Raw genomic sequence first — 19,027 nt, forward strand, 5'->3', positions numbered from 1 at the left:
AAGGAGGGTCCATCTGTGCAGTCCGCTGGCTGGAATTGAGATGAATTTGAAGTCTCGGCGCCCACATTATTTCAACTCCGTTTTCTTTACGAGTAACACACACACGCACATAATATATATGTTAAAGACGTTTCGGCCGAGGGACCTGCCTTTGTCAGAGCGCACAGGGGACATGGACAGAGGCCGGTCCCCTTTTTCATAAGTGTCGTTGGCTTGTTGTTTTTAAATCTCCCACTCTCTGTCTCTTAGCAAACACACACACATATATTGAATTAAATTGAATTATGGAGCTTTACGTGCCAAAACCACTTTCTGATTATGAGGCACGCCGTAGTGGGGGACTCCGGAAATTTCGACCACCCGGGGTTCTTTATCGTGGACCTAAATCTAAGTACACACGTGTTTTCGCATTTCGCCCCCATCGAAATGCGGCCGCCGTGGCCGGGATTCGATCCCGCGACCTCGTGCTCAGTAGCCCGACACCATAGCCACTGAGCAACCACGGCGGGTACACACACACAAACACACACACACACACACACACACACACACACACACACACACACACACACACACATATATATTGTGGGGAAACACGACGACGACATTGACTACCTGTGCGGCGCGTCGCGGACAAGAAGAAAGCACAAGGTGGCGGCGGCAAGGACAGAATAAAGGAAGAGGTGGCTGCAGCGCCGCGGAGGCAGGACGAAGACTGATTCGACACGGCGTTCGAGAAGCCGAGGTATACCGAGAGGGCTGCCCGGGTGAACCGCTGGGCACCCTCCTGACCGCTCGCGCCCCGGCGGATGTCGGTGTCCAGTATGGCCACCACCTGCCCGCGACTGTTCCCGGCCAGTACCGTTCCCGGTCGATCTGATCTCTCGCCGTTCCCGAACGTTCGCGCCACCGCCACTGCTCACCCAGCACTTCGGCAAGTCGACACGCTGGGTTCTTCTCAACGACCAAATCGTCCCGTCACTGGCGCGTCGTACTGAAGGCAACGAGGACGTGAGCGCGAGCAAGAACTTTTAGTGTAAGGGGAAGCTTTAGCTCCGGTGCTCCTATCTAAATACATGTAAAAGGAGAATTCGTTTTCCTCGGCAACTACTGCACCAAATTTGACAAGGTTTGTTGCATTTAAAAGAAAAACTTAAAATCTAGTGAGTGTTGGTTTCGAATTTTCGATTTACGGCTTCAATTTTTTGTTAAAGATTGGCAAAAATCGCAAATTTTCAGAGAACGAAACTATCAAGTTTACAACTCCGTAACTCAGCAAGGAAAAATGACATCGCAATTCTTTGAATTGAACCTAATAGCACATCTAAAGCGGACAAATTGGACATCTTACACATGAATATAACAAAATTTTTATGAATATGTAATTACAACTTTTGCAGAACCCTTGTAAACAACGTAACAAATTCACGTAAGATGTAAAATGACATATGAAAATTTTCCGCTTTGAATGACCTAATGGATGCCGTTCATAGAACCGTGATATCTGTTCCTAATGCTGTGTTCACACTACGGTCGTAACGCGCGCAACAGCTCTTTTGGCGTATCGAGCGTAACGGCTGTAAAAAACGTTACGGCACTTAAGCCGGCACCTTTGTTCACATTTACTGCTGCTTAAATTACGGCTTTTACAACAGGCCAATCAAATTTGGAGCTGCAGAATCGACGTCACCAGCGGTCCAATATGGCTCTTGCCAACATGCGAGCGCTGGCCGAGATCGAAGAAATTCACGCTCAAAACAAACTTATAGTCATGTATTCAATCGCCCAAAGACTACGAAGGCGACGCAGAAGGGTTTGGGTGCGGCAAGTATTTCTCGACAGGGCCGTGGACGGCGATTTTCACAACCTTTTCGCCAAGCTCCGAGTTGGTGACGCTGCGATGTTTCATAACATCATGCGCATGTCGCCCCAGCAGTTCCGCTTCCTTGAAAACCTAATGAGACCACTCATCGAAGTTCGGAGCACGCATCTGCGGCCATCGATGTCCTCGGCGGATAAACCAGATGAACTGAAAACAGTCTCGCAAGGCGCACTGCAAAAATTTTCACGAACACAGCCAATCGTGCGCACGGAATGGCGGAATGGCACTTCCCGCGCCCGGAGCTGTCTGCAGACGGGAGGACGGAAGTGTCGTCACCGGTTGTTGAAAGCCGAAAGCTTATCGGTCATTGGCTGTGTCGCAACGGTCGTAACTTAACAGTCGTAAATGTTGCCGACCCTTTAACACTCTCACCTACGATTTTTGCGAGAATTGCGCACGTTGGTACCTTTACGTTCGCAGTCTGAACTAGACGCATACGCTTGTTGCGCTTCCGCTTACGTATGTTACGAAAAATCGGCGCCTTACGAACGTAGTCTGAACATAGCATAATGCTGAGCTATTAGTTTGTAAACTTCGTGCTTCTATTTTTTTTCAAGCTTCTCAATTTTTGAAAATCTTTTTAACAGAATTCAAGCCCTAAATCAAAGTTCCGCTTCCAACAGTCCCCAGGATTTAACTTTATCTCTCAAATGCAACAAATTTCATTAAAATCGGTCCAGGGGTTATCTCAGAAAAACGTTTTTGCGTTTTTACATGTATTTGAATAGGTCGCGTTGGAGTTGGGCCCGAGCTATAGCTTCCTCTTAAGGACTTAGCATGCATGTGTAGCATGTATTTTAGTTACTGTGTGACGTGTGCGCCCTTCTGCTTGTGTAGCGTATGAGACAGTGTATAGCCCTAATGTTATTTACCAAACTACCTGTCCACGGCTTCATCCATCCTTCACCGCACGTCAACAAACGTGATGGTTCACTAGCTTTACCGTACATATATATATATTGCAAACCCCCACTGCGTCGTCTGTTTCGCCTTGTTGGCGACCGTCTGTCCCTCTCGTGGCACCGCGACATAACCCCCGGCGGCGAAAGCGCCGACCCGGTGCCTTCTAGATGGCGGCCGCATGAGACGGCCCACGTGGCCGATATCCATGGACGATGGAGAAGAATCAGCTGGAGCTACTTCATAAGTCACATCACTGAGCTGTCGGACGACGCGGTAATGGCCAGAGTACCTGGAGAGCAGTTTTTCCGAGAGGCCCACACGCCGTGAAGAAGTTCAAAGGAGGACGAGGTCGCCGGCAGGGAACTGGACATGAAGAGTCTTCTGTCTTGCCTGCGACTCAGAAAGGCGACGGCGGGCGATCTGGCGTGCCTTGGTGGCTGCAGCTATAGCGTCGCGAGCGTACTCAGATAGGTACTGGAGAGCAGTTGGCAGGAGCATGTCGAATAGCAATGTCAGGTCACAACCAAACAGGAGATAGAAGGGGTAGTAGCGAGCGGTGTCGTGACGTGACAAGTCGTACGCGAACGTCACAAATGGACCTCTGTCTGAGAGTACACTCTAAATAAAGCTTATACTCTTTGGGGTGTATATCGGCCGCACAACGATAATCGTCATATGCCTTGCTGGCGTTTCCTTTCTTGAAAACGCCGCGCCCGCTGCTTTCCTGTCAGCAATGCTATCTCACGCTGATAACGCGCATACCGTTCTTTACTGGGAAGTACCGGGCTCGCAGCGTTAAAGAAAGGAAGTGCGGGCAAGAGAGATGACGTTTATCGTTGTGTGGCAAGATACGGCTCAAAGGGTGCAAACTTTTCCGATGCTATCTTCGGCTGGTCGTTTCTGAGCACTCTGGAGCGCTCTCGCGAGCGGCGTTGTCTTCGACTGGTTAAAATAGCGTGCGTGCCCTGGGGTGCGATCGAGCAAATAGCTCGCTTTTCCGTTCGTTCGGTCTGGCTGCGGCGTCACAAAGTGGGCCGTCCACAAGATTTGTGAGAACGGGAGGGAGAGCACAGCCAATAAACGAGCGAGCCAAGCCCCGGAAATTTGCGTCACCAGTTTGGGCTTCGATTGGGGGCGATATATTACGTGCAGAATGTTTGTGATGCTTTAATAATTAAACACGTAATCTAAGAAAAAAAATTTTACTTTTGCAACATATATTCTGCCTCGGAAATTTCATGCGAGAGAAGAAAACTAATTTAGGCTGCATATATTTTGGTTTAGTCCGCTAGGTGGTATCGCACACGCCAAAACAAATTGGCGGGAGCGCGCAGTTCAATTGGCGATCACTGTTCATCGACTGCGAATCATTATGTCGTCGCACAAAAATGTAAGACTTGGCCCGCAGTGTCGCCGCATCAACGCGTTCATGGAGGGCCACCCGTACCTTGTGCGGACATAGTGCGCGCTGACCCAAGAGTGCACGGTCGAGCGTCGGCGGCAGCTCTGGAGCGAGCTTGCCGCCCTACTTAACACAGAAGGCCCGGCCACGAAGACAGCGGAACAATGGCAGGTGTTTTGCCGCCGCAGCTTCCGCAATTCAAAGGTGACTGCGAGGAGTGGTTCTGTTGCTCGCGATATTTACAATGCTGTCCGTAATTGCAGCGGCACGGGTGAAGGCCGCCTGTCCGGCCTTCGTGGCCGTGTCCTCAATTTGGTTGGCACCTCCACGGTGACGGGAGTGTGCGAGCCTACTATAAAAGATGAAGCGTGCGAAAAATGGCAGATCGTGAGTACTTTCGACCATGGTATTCAATGCGTAGAACCCTTTTCTTCACATGAAGCCCGCAGTCTCTCCCGGACTGAGACCTTCAGGCTGTTTGATCGCTATGAGCGTCCCGTCGACACATGCCACTACACCGGGAATGCGGCCGCGATCCGCAAAGGCCGCCTTTGCACTAGCCTTGCTGGGCGTTGTCAATGGGAAGCTCACCCAACCCTGTTGCCGGCCCACCACGGTTATTGCTCCCGAAACTACGTGAATGCTCTCGCTCACGGAAGCCTGCCCCATGGACACGAATTCTTCGCTGCCGATGGATCTTTGGAAGCTCCCCGTCGCGAAGAAACAGAGAGCACAAAGCACCTTGTCTTGCGTCGTGATGCCACCGGTCCGAAGGCCACCGATGGCGCCTTCCAATTGCTCGCAGAGCCACCGCACAGTGCTCTTCGAGAGCCTGAAGTGCTCGCGGAACTCTTCCTGGGTAAGCTCGTCCAATGCGTCAAGAAAGATGCGTCGCCGAGGCTGCCCGAGAGACTGCAAAAGCGCGACAATAGGAGCGGCCATCGTGACTAGTGAGCGCCAAACCGCCGAACAATAAACGCGATTCTCTGAGCACAACGTGAAACCGCGAGCATTCTCGACAAATGCGCTCACATCAATCAAAATTTTAAAAAATAACACTATATTTATCACACCGCAGGCACAAGATTTATTTCACTGTGATCACAGTTGTTTTCAATAATTAACATCGCTAACGTTCTGCGATGGCGGATCGCGTTTTCATCTAAAAAAACTGGACCCCCACCATGGCCAGCCATGTTCGGCGAGCACCGACCTTATGAGCAGACGACAGGCGCATCGTCTGCTACTAGCGCGGCTATGGCAACGGCCATTCATTCTTCGAAACGAATGCCCTTGTCGACCGTTCCACGATAGCGGCCGATTTCACTCGGTTTTGGAATGATTGATAGGAGGAGTGTGACGTAAGCGCATTTTGTGGTCCCGCCCCGGCGCAATGACAGCCGTGACGAAACGCGCGGGCGCCAACGAATCACGAGAGGGCAAGCGAGAGAACGGAAAAGCGAGCTGTTTGCGCGATCGCACCCCTGCGTTCGGCTGGTTCTTCTCGATTGCTCTCGTCTATCTTGGAGCGCTCTGAGGCGCTCCGAGCCCTGTCGTCGGAGCAGTCATCGAGATTGAAACGTCATCGCAGCGCCGCGTCGCTGCTGTTGGCGATGGCCCACCGTAACCTTGGCAACCTAGGCCACTGCATGCTGGCGTCTCGACGAACGTTCGTCTCGCCGGCACGTCCGCCGGTTTTTCGGGCAGCGCCGGGAGCTTTGGATAGGCGAAACATGGGACGTCGGCAGTAGCCACGTGGTTTCGCATCAGCAATTTCCTCCTCCGAGAGCGAGTCGCACGTTCGGCTTGCGCGCTTGTCCCCTACCTTTTAGCTCGGGAAACGACCAATCTACCCTACTCTGCTTCGGGGCATACAGGCGACCAGTCGAAGATACCATTAGAGTGTACCAGACCACTACATTGACACGTGTAGTGTATCTTACCAGCAATAAAAACAGCGCCAAACAAGAGGACGAGTGAAGGGACACAGACAACAGCGCTCATGAACCAATCATGAACCAACCAGCCCAAATGCATACTCTTCTGTTTATCTTGTTCGGATGACCACTTTCCAGCGTTTAAGAAATGTATCACTCAGCGAGGGACGCGCCCGCGTGTATCGCAAGTTTCTCGAATGGTATCGATGGTTCCCTCTGGTCTCTGTTCTCACCGAATATTCCGTAATCTGGCTCCATGTGCGACGTGAATCGTGTAGAACTTTGTGGAAGACAGGCGGACACCAGCGATTACTCTGGAACCTTTGATGACTGATGTATAAAAGCCGACGCGCTTGACCCGCTGATCAGATTTCGACGATCTCCGACCAGGTTCACCGCTATCACTGTGCTTTGAGTGTAGCTTGCCTTTGTGGGCACAAGTTCGCCCCCCCCCCAAAAAAAAAAAAACTTAGTGTCAACATTCACAGCTTTGCCGCTGTATTATTCTCCTTCAGCACTGCGTGACAATATGCATTTATTTATTTTTTATTTATTTTTAATACCCTCAAGACCAAAGTATTAGAGAGATGAGTGGGTAAAAAACATATACACCAGTAAATAACAAAGCAGGAAAAGGTGGTTAGTTATTACACCAAAATTGATTAGTTAATTGTATCCGGGAGTGAGCATGTCTGATAAGTCCGAACAAAACCTTGAGTTGTCCTTGATTGTGACAACTTCACCGGGAAGAAGGTTCCATTCCTGAGAGGTCCTAGGAATAGATGATTTGTTCCAGGTTCTGGTGCGGCATTGAATCATTCCAACCTTATGGCTAGGATCAATGCGAGAGGAAATGTACGTAGGAGATGATATAAGGTTATCGCGCGGGTAGGAATTGTGGAAATATAGTTTATGAAATAAAGCAAGGCGAAAGCACTTATGTCGGGCTGAGCGAGGTGCAAGTAGCAAAGTGTTTTTTATGGCAGTTACGCTTGATGTGCGGCGATGAGTGCTATAAATGAAACGCGCGGCATTGTTTTGGGCCCTAGTTAGTGGGGGTTCATTTTACTCCCAGTAAGCTTTTTGTATAAGATTAATAATAATGATGTAGGAGTAGAAGAAAAATTTCGGCGAGGATATAACCTAGCATGCGGTTGGCATTGTTAATTACCTTGTCGATGTGCACCGACCAGGAAAGTGACGAGGTTATGTGGACGCCTAGATACTTATTGGAGGTTAGGACTTCGAGGAGAGTATCGTTAAGATAACAATTGGGTGGAGAAATATTGCTGCTAGTTACACGCATACATTTATATTTAGTTACGTTAAGTTGCATTATCGATACGTCACCCCAGTTAGAGATAGCTTTTATATCGTCTAGTACGAATTGATCAGATTCGCCTGAAATTCCACGGAGGATAATAATAATAATAATAATAATAATAATAATAATAATAATAATAATAATAATAATAATAATAATAATAATAATAATAATAATAATAATAATAATAATAATAATAATAATAATAATAATAATAATAATAATAATAATAATAATAATAATAATAATAATAATAATAATAATAATTATAATTATTATTATTATTATTATTATTATTATTATTCGGCAGTGGGCGGCGATTGGAACGGCTTAACACTGATGCTGTGTATTTTATCAGGCACCGGACTCTCATTTACCTTTACTTATTGGTTCTGTTGCCGCTGACTGCACCGGGCTTGTCTCGAACTATGTCAGATCTGGAAGACTGCGCCGACTGCATTGCATGCCACGAAGTAGCTTCTGTTTAATTGCAAGAAGTCGATTTCGCATTTCAGGCATTCTCGTTTCAGAGCTAGCCTGATTTGTCTGAACCTCAGTGAGTTTCGACAGAATCTCTTTATGGTTCTGGATTACATTTGGAATCATCGCTTCCATTACCGGTCCAGGGTTTTCTTCTACGTTGCTCGACAACTTAAGCAGCAAACGCACTAATGATATACACTCCGAAAAGTCGCATAACACAGTGTGTTGGCAAGGCAACACTATAAGACAAAGGTCGTCACTACGGAAACAGTATTTTGTATGACTAACCTGCACAAATAGCGGTATGTTGGCTGACATAGTTACGGCTGTGTTGCCGTGCCCACAGAAGCTGTCCCTCGGTGAGCTCAAATTTGTAGGCAGCAGCAGGTCCTTGTTGGGGGCGGATACCATGGTCATTGTGCTCGACGAGGATGCGCAGAAGGTGGTCTCCACGTGTGGCGTCGGCAGCAGCACCGTGCATATTTCTGTGAATGATGTAGCGTAATCACTGCCTGGGTTCATGCGCGTCGACGTGATAATGCTGTAGCGAAGCTCCGAGCATCCACCGTCCGTGAGGTTGCCCCTCGCTTAACCCCCTTTCTTCTCGTTTATTACATAACGAGGGTCTCGAATCCGGCAACATTGATGCCTTTAGGTAGCCTATGTGGGTTTATTGACCAGTTGCCTTCACCCAAAAAGATCACATTCGCCTGACGCCTGCGGCGGAAAGGACGTTCCACGTCCGCCGCCAAGGTCTGTGAGTGGTGGCGCTGACAAACACTCCCAGGGTTCTACTAGGACACATAAATACCCAAGAAAGTGGATGGGAAAACAGCGCCGCGGTAGCTCGATTGGTAGAGCATCTCACGCGAAATGCGAAGGTTGTGGATTCGGTTCCCACCTGCGGCAAGTTGTTTTTTCATCCACTTTAATTTTCATTAATTTATCGTTTCTTTATTTCATTTATCAAGCACAAGTAATTTCCCCTATGTTGTCCTTGGTGTCAGTGTTTGTTGGCTTCTTATGATATGACCAATAAAAATCGGGCCCCTCGGTTAACGCCCTTTCTTCTCATCTTCTACAGTGTTCTCATTACTTCTACTCATTGCTTCTACTCGTTGCTTGGGCAAATTTGTTCTTAAAAAGAATAAAAAATGCGAAAAGACAAATCCTTGGATGAACCGATAAATCATTCAGGCAAAACGGAAAATTAAGAGAAAACGGAAAGAATGTTCTCAAAACAGGTATACAGAGGAGGAAACTTTAATGCGACAAATGAGGCAGGAATTGAAGCGGCTAAAAAGGAGTTTAAAGACCAATTTTACAATGTAACATTGAAGAAGTTCCTCTGAGAAGCACCGGCTAAGTTTTGGCGATATGTAAATCCGGCCGATAAGCAGTGCTGTTCTAATCCAAAAATTATTGATGCTCAAAGGGCTGATTAATTTAATCTTTTCTTTTCGTCGGTTTATACAAAGGATGATGATGCAGTGCGCAGCGTATGCGAATTCTCAGCCCACCCTCCCATTCCGAATATTGAGATAACTGAGGAAGATGTTCGAAACCTTTTGCTGAAATTAAACAGTAATAAGAGCGTTGCCATTTGTTGTGCGTGTTGGCTTTCTTGGATGGGTAAGATTTCGATAAGGTGGCGCCACTGTGCATGTGTTATATAGGTGTATTTCCTGAAAATCAAGTGTTGAAGTTAGCGCATTGTGTTTTCGTCTCCCTTCCGTCCTTCTTTGCTGGCGCTAAATATGGGGCGCTATAACGTAACACTATTCCAAACTTTTCCATTCCAATTCTGCTATCAGCCCTCCACGATTGGTCAAAAACTTTTTTCGACCACCCCCACTTCAGGTGTCTGTCATGTGACGTCACGAAATCAGCGATACCTCCCCATCTGATATGATGTGTACACACTGATTATGCATGATTTGACAGAAAAAAGAAAAACAGTTATTTCTGATTCGACCCCTTTTCGCCATTAGCCCTCGGCCATTGGTAAAAAGTTTTCGGGCTGCACCCACTTCACCTGCCTGTCATGCGACGTCACAAAACCGCAAGAACTCACCGCGTCAAAGTGACGTGTACGCAGTAAAGATGCATTATTATGCCGAACAAAACTGAATATTCTTCGGAATAGCCGCAGGCTGCCCCGTTCCAAAAGGAATAAAAGATGGCTGCCGCCGATCGCTCAGACGCTGGCTACTCACACCTGCCGGAGAGCATGGGTGTATTTGCGTATAATAAATCTTTTTGCGTTGCCGTGTAACGTTTTCGAGCACTTTCGGCACGTTTACCCCCTAATTCTGTCAACTCTTCTTTGCTGAGGGTCCGTTTTAGCGTCATTCTTGAGCTTCCGTTGCATGCCGCCGTGATTTTCGACCAGCCACCACAAGCTAAGTAAGGAAAAGCCGACCAATCGTAGACGCCAGCACCACCCTCTTCATCCGGTTATGGACTTTCAGTGCAGTGGCTCGGCCCCATCGAATCCCTCTCCACTTGAGCGTTCTCCTCTCCTCTTGTCAGCCAATTAGATACGACAAGCCGCTCAGTGTAAGGAATGTTATTCGTTTTTCAAGCAAACAAAAGTGACCTCCTATGAACGAGGAGAGCGTTTGATTGGTCTGTTCAGACAACCCTGCGGGTGACCGCCCGGTGCTTGCGTTGGGGGTTACGAAAATTTGACGTCAAGAGATTGGAATAGAAACACATTGGAATAGTTTTACGTTATAGGGCCCATGCTTTCAGTAATAAGAGCCCTCGACCAGACGATAGTCATAATGAATTCTTAGTGAGGTATGCTGAATGGGTGGCTAAGTTCCTTACAAAGATATTTAATTCCTCAGTATTGAATGGTTCTTTCCCTACCGCATGGAAAGTACTGAGAATTGTACCAGTTCATAAAACCATGAACTGTTCAGGCATTAGCAATTACCGGCCAATTGCCCTGACAAGTACATGCTCTAAACTCCTGGAACATACCATATGCAAACAGTTGTCACAATACCTTGAAATGTATAACTTGTTATCCTTTCTGCAGCATGGATTCCATAAAGGACCATCTACGATCACTCAATTAGTTGAATTGGTTCATGACACTTCACAAACGATAAATTCCCGTGGACAGATGGACCTCATTTATTTGGATTTTGCCAAAGAATTCGACAAAGTTTTCCACTCTAAATTTTTGTTCAAAATTAATACTGTGTTTAAAAGTCCTAACGTCACAAAGTGGTTTACCTGGTACTTACAGTGCCATCAGCGGTACGTTAAAATAAACGCGCATAGGTCCAGTCTTCAACCGGTCTTATCTAGAGTACCTCAGGGAGGTGTCCTAGGACCTTTTCTATTTCTTATTGTCATTAATGACCTGACACGCCACATTTCTCTTCCAATAAGACTATTTGCTGACGACTGTGTTGTTTATAATAATATAGAATCTTCCAGTGACCAAATTAAATTGCAATGCAACCTTGAAAACATTATGAAATGGTCTTCTGAGTGGCAAATGGTTATAAATCCAACTAAATCAGTAAGCATGTGTATTACAAGAAAAAAGAACTTCCGGCAATTTCGTTATAGTACATATGGCAAAAGCTTAAAAAGGTAGAAGAGCACAAATATTTGGGATTATTACTTAGAAGTGACTTAAGCTGGAATAGAGATGTAGAGGAAGTGGGTAAGAAGGCGAATAATGCGCTTTGGAGCCTAAGGTTAAATTTACACAGAGCAACCTCTAAAATTAAAAACTTGGCCTATAGAACACTGGTCCGACCAATCATTCAGTACGCGAAAATTCCCTGGGATCCTTACACAGAGAAAAACCGTAAGAAACTGGAAAGGATTCAGAGGTTAGCTTCTCGATTCATCTTGAACAAATATGGTCGATTTAACTCCCCTTCAATATTGTCAGCTTGCAAATCTTTCCAAATTAGAATTAAGGACTAAGTATGATAGGCTGAAGTTCCTGTTCCTTATTATCCATAATGAAATAAAAATAATAGGACGAACTATTTTGAAATTTTCACTAATGAATCTTCTAGACATTGCCACAACATGTATATTCCCCCTCCTGTAACCAGTAATGACACATTTCAATATGGTTTCTTTCCCAGAACGATAAAATAGTGGAACATGCTTCCCAATTTCGTAGTTCAGTGTGGCTCTTTTAATAATTTTCTGAGTAATTTGCACGCCTTTTATTTATTCAGAGAGCACGGTGCGTTAATTATCTGACTTTGTGAATCACCTGATTTTATTATTTTGTTATTATCTGCGTATGTTCTTATTTCACATGCCTCAAGTGATATTCATTGGTTTTTATGCTTTCTCTATTGCAATTCATATGCATTGCAATTTCTTTTTTGTACGTTGTGTTCAGATGTATTATACGTCCTGCCTGAATCAGATGTGTTTACATTGGTTGTTATATTTTTTTTTTCTGCACTCCCGTAATGGCCCTAAAGAAAGGACTGACAGTATAAATAAAGAAAGAAAGTGCTACCGGATGATGGACGGTATCGGTGTTGTTTCGAGTGTAAATTCGGCTACCACCTAAGACAGGCATGGTACGGTGTTAGTAGTAGTACCTACATAGGCATGGCACAAGCGAAAAAGGACTCATGTATTTGTAAAACGTATCGAACTGGAAAAAAAAATGCGCCTTTTCTCAGCCAGAAGCGGCTCTTACAGGGAAAATCACTGCATCTGACCAGATACTGCTGCGTGAAATTCGCGAGATTAAAGCTAACCTAGCATCCCTGCCCGTCTTGCACCCGAAAGTTGACTCGCTCTTGCTGCTTAAGGCAGAATTCACGAAGCTGTCTAAGGTACCAGAGAACTGGGAGAATCAGTAACGTTTATGTCAAAACAATATGACTTGGCACTTGAGCAGGCGAAATCTAGCACAGAACTTGCCGCAGCACACGAGGCGGAAATTGGCGCATTGAAAGCAACGGTGCGAGCACAGGCAGAGGAACTACTAGCTCTACGTGAAGTTCAAAACGAAAAGGAGCAATATAGCAGAAATTGTAATCTGGAAATTGAAGGACTGCAACAAGAAGAACATGAGAACTCGAAGGAAAAACTGGTTCACCTTGCGAATAAGCTTGAGCTGAACTTTGCGATCTCAGACATTGAAGCAGCCCATCGGCTGCCTAGCAAAAAAGAAAACCAAACTGTGCTTATCCGTTTCTTGCCAGTATCAGTGAAAGAGGCGTCGCCTGAGGCACAGAAGAAATTGCGACAGATATGTGTGACAGATTCATACCTGAACCTTTTCTTCAACAACAATCTAACCAAGGTGAATCGGGACCTGTTATGGAGCACTCGCGTGACAGCGAAAGAAAAAAGATTCAAGTACTGTTGGGTGAAAGGAGGAAAAATCTACGCAAAAGAAGGCTCAAATGCCTCTTTCATTTGTGTGAACCGGGAAGCTGATATTAAATGAATTACTTAAGCAGAATGGCACCTACTTTAAGTGAGTTATCTGATTTGACCTCTTTCGAGAAATCATTTGGGCGCACGTCACCACGTGATTTTACACTCGTGAACATCAGGAGTCTACGTAAATACGGGAAGGAAATAAAAGTGCTAGCTGAATCTTGCTTGATTTTGTAGACGCTTTTGTGGTCACAGAAATCAACGTGTCAGAATATTTCCTACATATGTTCTCGTTAAATGGATACAGGTGTTGCAGCATAACACGGACAAACCGTAGAGGCGGCGGCAGTGCTATATTTGTAAATTCAAAATATGACACTTCACTGGTAGACTTTACGTTCAGGCATGCGGAATGCCTCGCGGTAAAGGTTCATTGTATAAATTATTAACTGTTATTATTAGCGGTGTACCGGTCCACAAGCAATAGTGCAACTCGTTTCGTGTTGGAACTGGAAGAAGCATTGAAGAGCTGGTCATCAGTGGATCAAGTTTGCCTGGCAGCGCATTTTAATATTAACATTATATGTCCAACGAACACCTCAGTACCAGGTTATTTATCCGTTTTGGTATCTTTTGGTTTCATGTCACCGGTGATTGCCCCTACAAGATAGGAAATTTTGAATAGCCATTTTGTAACGTCTTGCTTTGACCATATTGCGGTTCGAGCGCCTAATCATTAGCTCACTTCTTGTGTTATCACTCACAGATTATCTGACCACTATGCTGTTGCGTGCCGTGTATCCCTAAGTGTATCGTTCTTTGGCTCGCAGTATTCAGGTGATAAGGTCAGAACCACGTCAGAATGTCAGATTAAACTTTTAGATAAAAAAACTTGACAGTCTCATTGTGAATTTTACCTGGTCTTTGTTGATTGATGGTAGCCCCCAGACCAAGTGTACGAGAGCTTTTGTGAGCGTCTAGCACATTTCAAAAGGTGCTGCACATTTTTCAGAGATAAAAAATGCAGGAAAAGCTATCCACGGATTAACTCCGATATTAGCATTGGAAAAAAAGTAAACGTACCCCTAACAATAAAGACCTCCAATTAGAATATAAGATTGGAAGAAAAAAAGTGGTTGCTCTTCTACGTGCTGCAAAACGTCGCTTTTTCTTACACAAATTTCATCAATCGTCCAAAACTGCTAGCAAATCTTGGTCGCTGATAAACCATGTCAGAGGGAAATTCGAGGCAGTTAAATCTCTGATAGAACATTTTCTCGAAAATCCTGTCGAAACAGCTGATTTGTTCAATCATTTCTTTAGTCAGGCTTCAACAGAGGCGTTATCTACGCCTCGGCAAGATGTGATGCTTGGTGATTCTTTGACAGCCTCTGTATGTTTACCGCGGCTTTCGAAGTGAGACCTTGCCCGGATCATTTTCAGTTTTCGAACGAATAAACCACCCTGAGTAGATGGAATATCTGCAAGCTTGCTGAGAAGAAACATTGAGGCGCTTTCAGATATTGTGCTTTTCATGTTAAATGGCTTCCTAGATGCTGGAACTATGCCACAAAATCTAAAAACTGCTTTAGTTTGACCACTCCATAAGGCAGGAAAGAAATCTATTATTCAAAACTAGCAGCCCATAGCCATTTTGCCCGCATTATCTAAGGTTATAAAAAAAATGTTTGCTTGAGGTTATGACTTCATTCATTCAAAAGTTTTGGATTTTGTGTGACCGACAATTTGGTTTCGTGCAAGGCCAGGGTACAATTTCGCTCTTGGAAGTATTTGCAGACGATTTGTATTCTTCTTTGGAACACAATCCCTTTAGCTGTGCTTTGTTTCTCGACGTATCCAAAGCCTTTGATTCAGTTTGCCATTACATATTACTTCGCAAATTACATCTGACTGGTTTTAGGGGCCCCTTCCATACTCTACTTTCATTTCATTTCATTTTATTACCTTAAAGACCCCTTGATAGGGGTATTACATAAGGGGTGGGAATACATTAGTACATAATTTGCATAATACATAAGTGAACACGCAAACAACAAAAATTAAAACTATCTCACTGACAGGTCACAAATGGTTGTTATAGGTACCAAATACTATAGCAGAAAATTATCCCTTGGCGCTGGTGTCCTTCAAGGGTCAATTTTATCGCCTCTTCTCTTTAACATATTTGTGAACAATTTCATTTCAGTAATCTGAAATGATAAAGTGTATCAGTATGCGGACGATATCGTCCTTCTAACAAAGCATGGTAATTACAAAAAGGCGGTTGAATATCTGCAGCAATCGGTGCATGAAGCTATGATCTGGCTTTTTAAAACCAAACTTACCGTTAATCAAGAAAAGACAAAAATTATATGTTTTGAAAATCTCCTGAAGATTGGAACCACGGTTATTCCAGTGTATCTTCATACCCAAGAGTGCTTAACCTGTAAGTGTACTCCTGTCGAAAAAAAAAATCAATTAAGTATCTCGGCATTCACTTCGATAGTGATTTGTCGTGGCATAATCACGGGGCGCGTAAGTATGCTCCAAACTAAGATCTGTCGCATGTTTACTCTTTAACATTAAATGTTTGGCCCCGTTTCAGAAGAAAAAAAAGAGAAATGATAGTACATTCCCTTGCAAACAGCACATTAAGGTATGGTATAACGGTTTTCACTTCCTGCTCCTAACGTTGGCAGGACACATTTGATAACCTCCTAAAATATATATTAAATACTGTGGCGTATGATCTCGTGACATCAAACAAACATATTTTTCATGATCTTGGTTTCCCTTCCTTTCAGTCTTTTTTCATTTCTACGGTTGTGCTGCGTCATTTCTGGACGGATGAATTTAAGCATTCGCACGCTTCCCCGCGACCGCTGCGCAAAGAATGGCGCTGCGTTGTACCGCGCGTATCTACTAGATACGGAGCAGCAAGACGCTGCGTGTATGCCCCCCAAGATATTTAATAACTTGGCAGACGACTATTTTTCTGTGGACTCTCGATCTAAATTGAGGAGTCTATTGAACATGTTGTAATACATATGTATGCACTTATTTTCCTGTTGTTTGTCGCAGTTTAGCTGTGATTACTCTATGCTTTTGTTTCGGTGCCTTGGAAACCTGGTCTACGTTTATCACTCGCATTTGTTTCCCTGTTCTTTGTTGGTTTGAAATTTGTGCTTGTATACTGCAGCCACATCGCATAGCTGACGATGCCGGGCCGCGTCACACAAGTCGCCATTAGCTTAGATGGGGCCCGTTTTCCTGTACTGAGTTTCTTGGGTGCTTAATAAAGATTATTATTATTATTATTATTATTATTATTATTATTATTATTATTATTATTATAGTAGTAGTAGTAGTAGTAGTAGTAGTAGTAGTAGTAGTAGTAGTAGTGGTATAATTCGGCAATGTCTTTCATGTGCTTTTCAACCCATTACATTGTTACGCGCTATTCCCGCGCACTGAAGCACGCATCTTGTCGGGCATGGAAGAATGCCCCAGAAAGACGGTGAAAACAACGGTCAGAGTAGTGCTGATGTTGTTGTTCTGCCATCTAGGCTGCAGCCATCTCCCTCTGTGTATATTTTGTAAATACAGTTTCCTATACCTTTTGGCTACTCTCATCCCCGTTGCATTTTGGTGGGAGGTGCTGGGTGCCTACACGGTACAATGGAGCTCCGCAGCGGCCGATGTTCGGCTTTCTCCACGGTGGCGGAAGAGGGGACGGCGCCTACCGAGGCGACTGCAACGACAACGGTCGTCCTGACACAACTAAATGACTCAGACACATTTCGCGGGACTGACAACGTCGACATCGAGGACTGGCTACCCCTGTACGAGCGTGCAAGTAAGAATAATCACTGGGATGAGACGATCATGTTGGCAAACATATTTTACCTCCAAGGAACAGCGAAGGTGTGGTTTTAGAATAACGAATACGAAATTTGGAGCTGGGGTGCATGCAAGGAAAAGACGCGTCCCTTGTTCGGCAAGTCTACCGGTAGAAAGGCTGCAGCAAAGAAGGAGCTGGCATCTCGTGCGCACACAGCGACAGTCATACCTGACTTATGCACAGGACGTGCTTGCGCTTTGCCGCAAGGACGACGATGGCATGACAGAATCTGGGAAAGTGGGCCACGTGTTAAAGGGCGCAGATGATGCCGTCAATCCACTAATCTGCAAATACTGCGGCACCGTCGATGCCATCATCCAGGAGTGAAAGCGGTTTGAGGCTGGCAAAAGTCGACACATTTCCCATCATTTCGCGCGACTTCCCAACATGGCAGCAACGTGGTCGTGCGACGACGTACCTGAGCCGTTGGCGCTGCTCACCTTAGAACACGTGAAGAACATCCGACGTGAACTTGACGCTGTGTCTCCTATTTTACGTACGCCCGTACCTGTGACAATAACTTCCAGATGGTGCGACTAATCCAAGCTGTCGTTCATCAGGAGTTCTCCAACGCTGTCCTTACTCTGTGTGCGCCGCTGCTCCTTACGAGGCGATCGACCACCGTCCTTCACTTTCGCATTGCCCAAGGTCAAAGGCCGCCTTTCCGTACTCGCAATCCAGCCGAGTGGATGACTGCTGATGACCGCCCCATTTACTTCAACTGCCGTCGTATTCGACACGCGGCCCGCCATTGTAACAGACGGTGTTATTGATATCAGGCGCCCTATGGAGCGCCCTATGGAAGTTCGCGGTAGGGCTGAAATCGGCCCATGGCCGATTTCAGCCCTACCGCGAGCCTCCTCCAACCACCCGCGACGAAAGTCCCTCTATGCCGTATCGTCGTTCACCATCCCCACGTGGTCACCACTCCCGTTTGTCATTGTCTCGCCGCCAATCATCTCCCTCGCCCCAATACCGCCGCCCTACGTCGCCGATTGATCGACTCCCTCGGGAAAACTAGACCATGCAGCTCCCAGAGGTTTTTCTGCATTGACGACTCGCCTGCCAAATCCTCTGACCCCGCTGCAGACCAGAGTGAACCTGATACACGTTAAACTGGATGACGCAAACGCTGTTGCTCTAGTGGACACTGGGGAGCAGATTTCAATGATGAATTCGGAGCTTCGTCACCGCCTTAAGAAGGTCCTAACAGTACCGTTCATTCGGATAGCCGACGGCAGCACGTTTCCTGTGCTAGCAGTGGCGTAGCCACAAATTTCGTTCGGGGGGGGGGGCTCACAATGTAGCTCGGCCTCCTCCTAAGAGGAAACGAAACATTCGGTCTGATGCTCCTATCTAAATACATGTAGAAGGAGAATTCGTTTTTGTCGGCAACCACTTCACCAAATTTGATGAGGTTTGTTGCATTTAAAAGACAAATTTTAATTCTAGTGATTGCACGTTTCGAAGTTTCGATTTATGTCGTCAATATTTTATTGAGAAGTAGCAAAAATAAAAAAATTTTCAGAAAACGAAACAGTGAAGCTTACAACTCTATAAATCAGCAATGAAAATTGATATCATAATTCTGTGAATTGCACATAATAGTACATCTACTGCGGAAAAAATTGATGTTACACATGTTTCTAAAGAAATTAAGTATTATGGAAATACGGCTTATGCAGAACCTTTGTACATAACATAACCATTTCACATAGGATACAAATAGACATATCGAATTTGTCCACTTTAAATGGTGTAATGGATGCCGTTTACAGAACCGGGATATCTGTTCTTGATGCAGAGC

The 19,027-nt window shown here is 45.4% G+C and overlaps 1 protein-coding gene across 1 annotated transcript; it reads right to left on the reverse strand.

The window, feature by feature from the left end:
- Positions 1-4,619: 4,619 nt before the first annotated feature.
- On the reverse strand, positions 4,620-5,129 carry LOC135910915 (putative nuclease HARBI1). Its single transcript, XM_065442992.1, has one exon. It carries the CDS (start codon positions 5,127-5,129, stop codon positions 4,620-4,622), a length of 510 nt encoding a protein of 169 aa, XP_065299064.1.
- Between the last annotated feature and the right edge of the window lie 13,898 nt (positions 5,130-19,027).

This window comes from Dermacentor albipictus, chromosome 2, assembly GCF_038994185.2.
Source record: "Dermacentor albipictus isolate Rhodes 1998 colony chromosome 2, USDA_Dalb.pri_finalv2, whole genome shotgun sequence".
NCBI lineage: Eukaryota > Metazoa > Arthropoda > Arachnida > Ixodida > Ixodidae > Dermacentor > Dermacentor albipictus.

Bases quoted from the DNA above. Each gene is read 5' to 3' on its own strand.
- LOC135910915 (XM_065442992.1), bottom strand. From the start codon at position 5,129: ATGGCCGCTCCTATTGTCGCGCTTTTGCAGTCTCTCGGGCAGCCTCGG.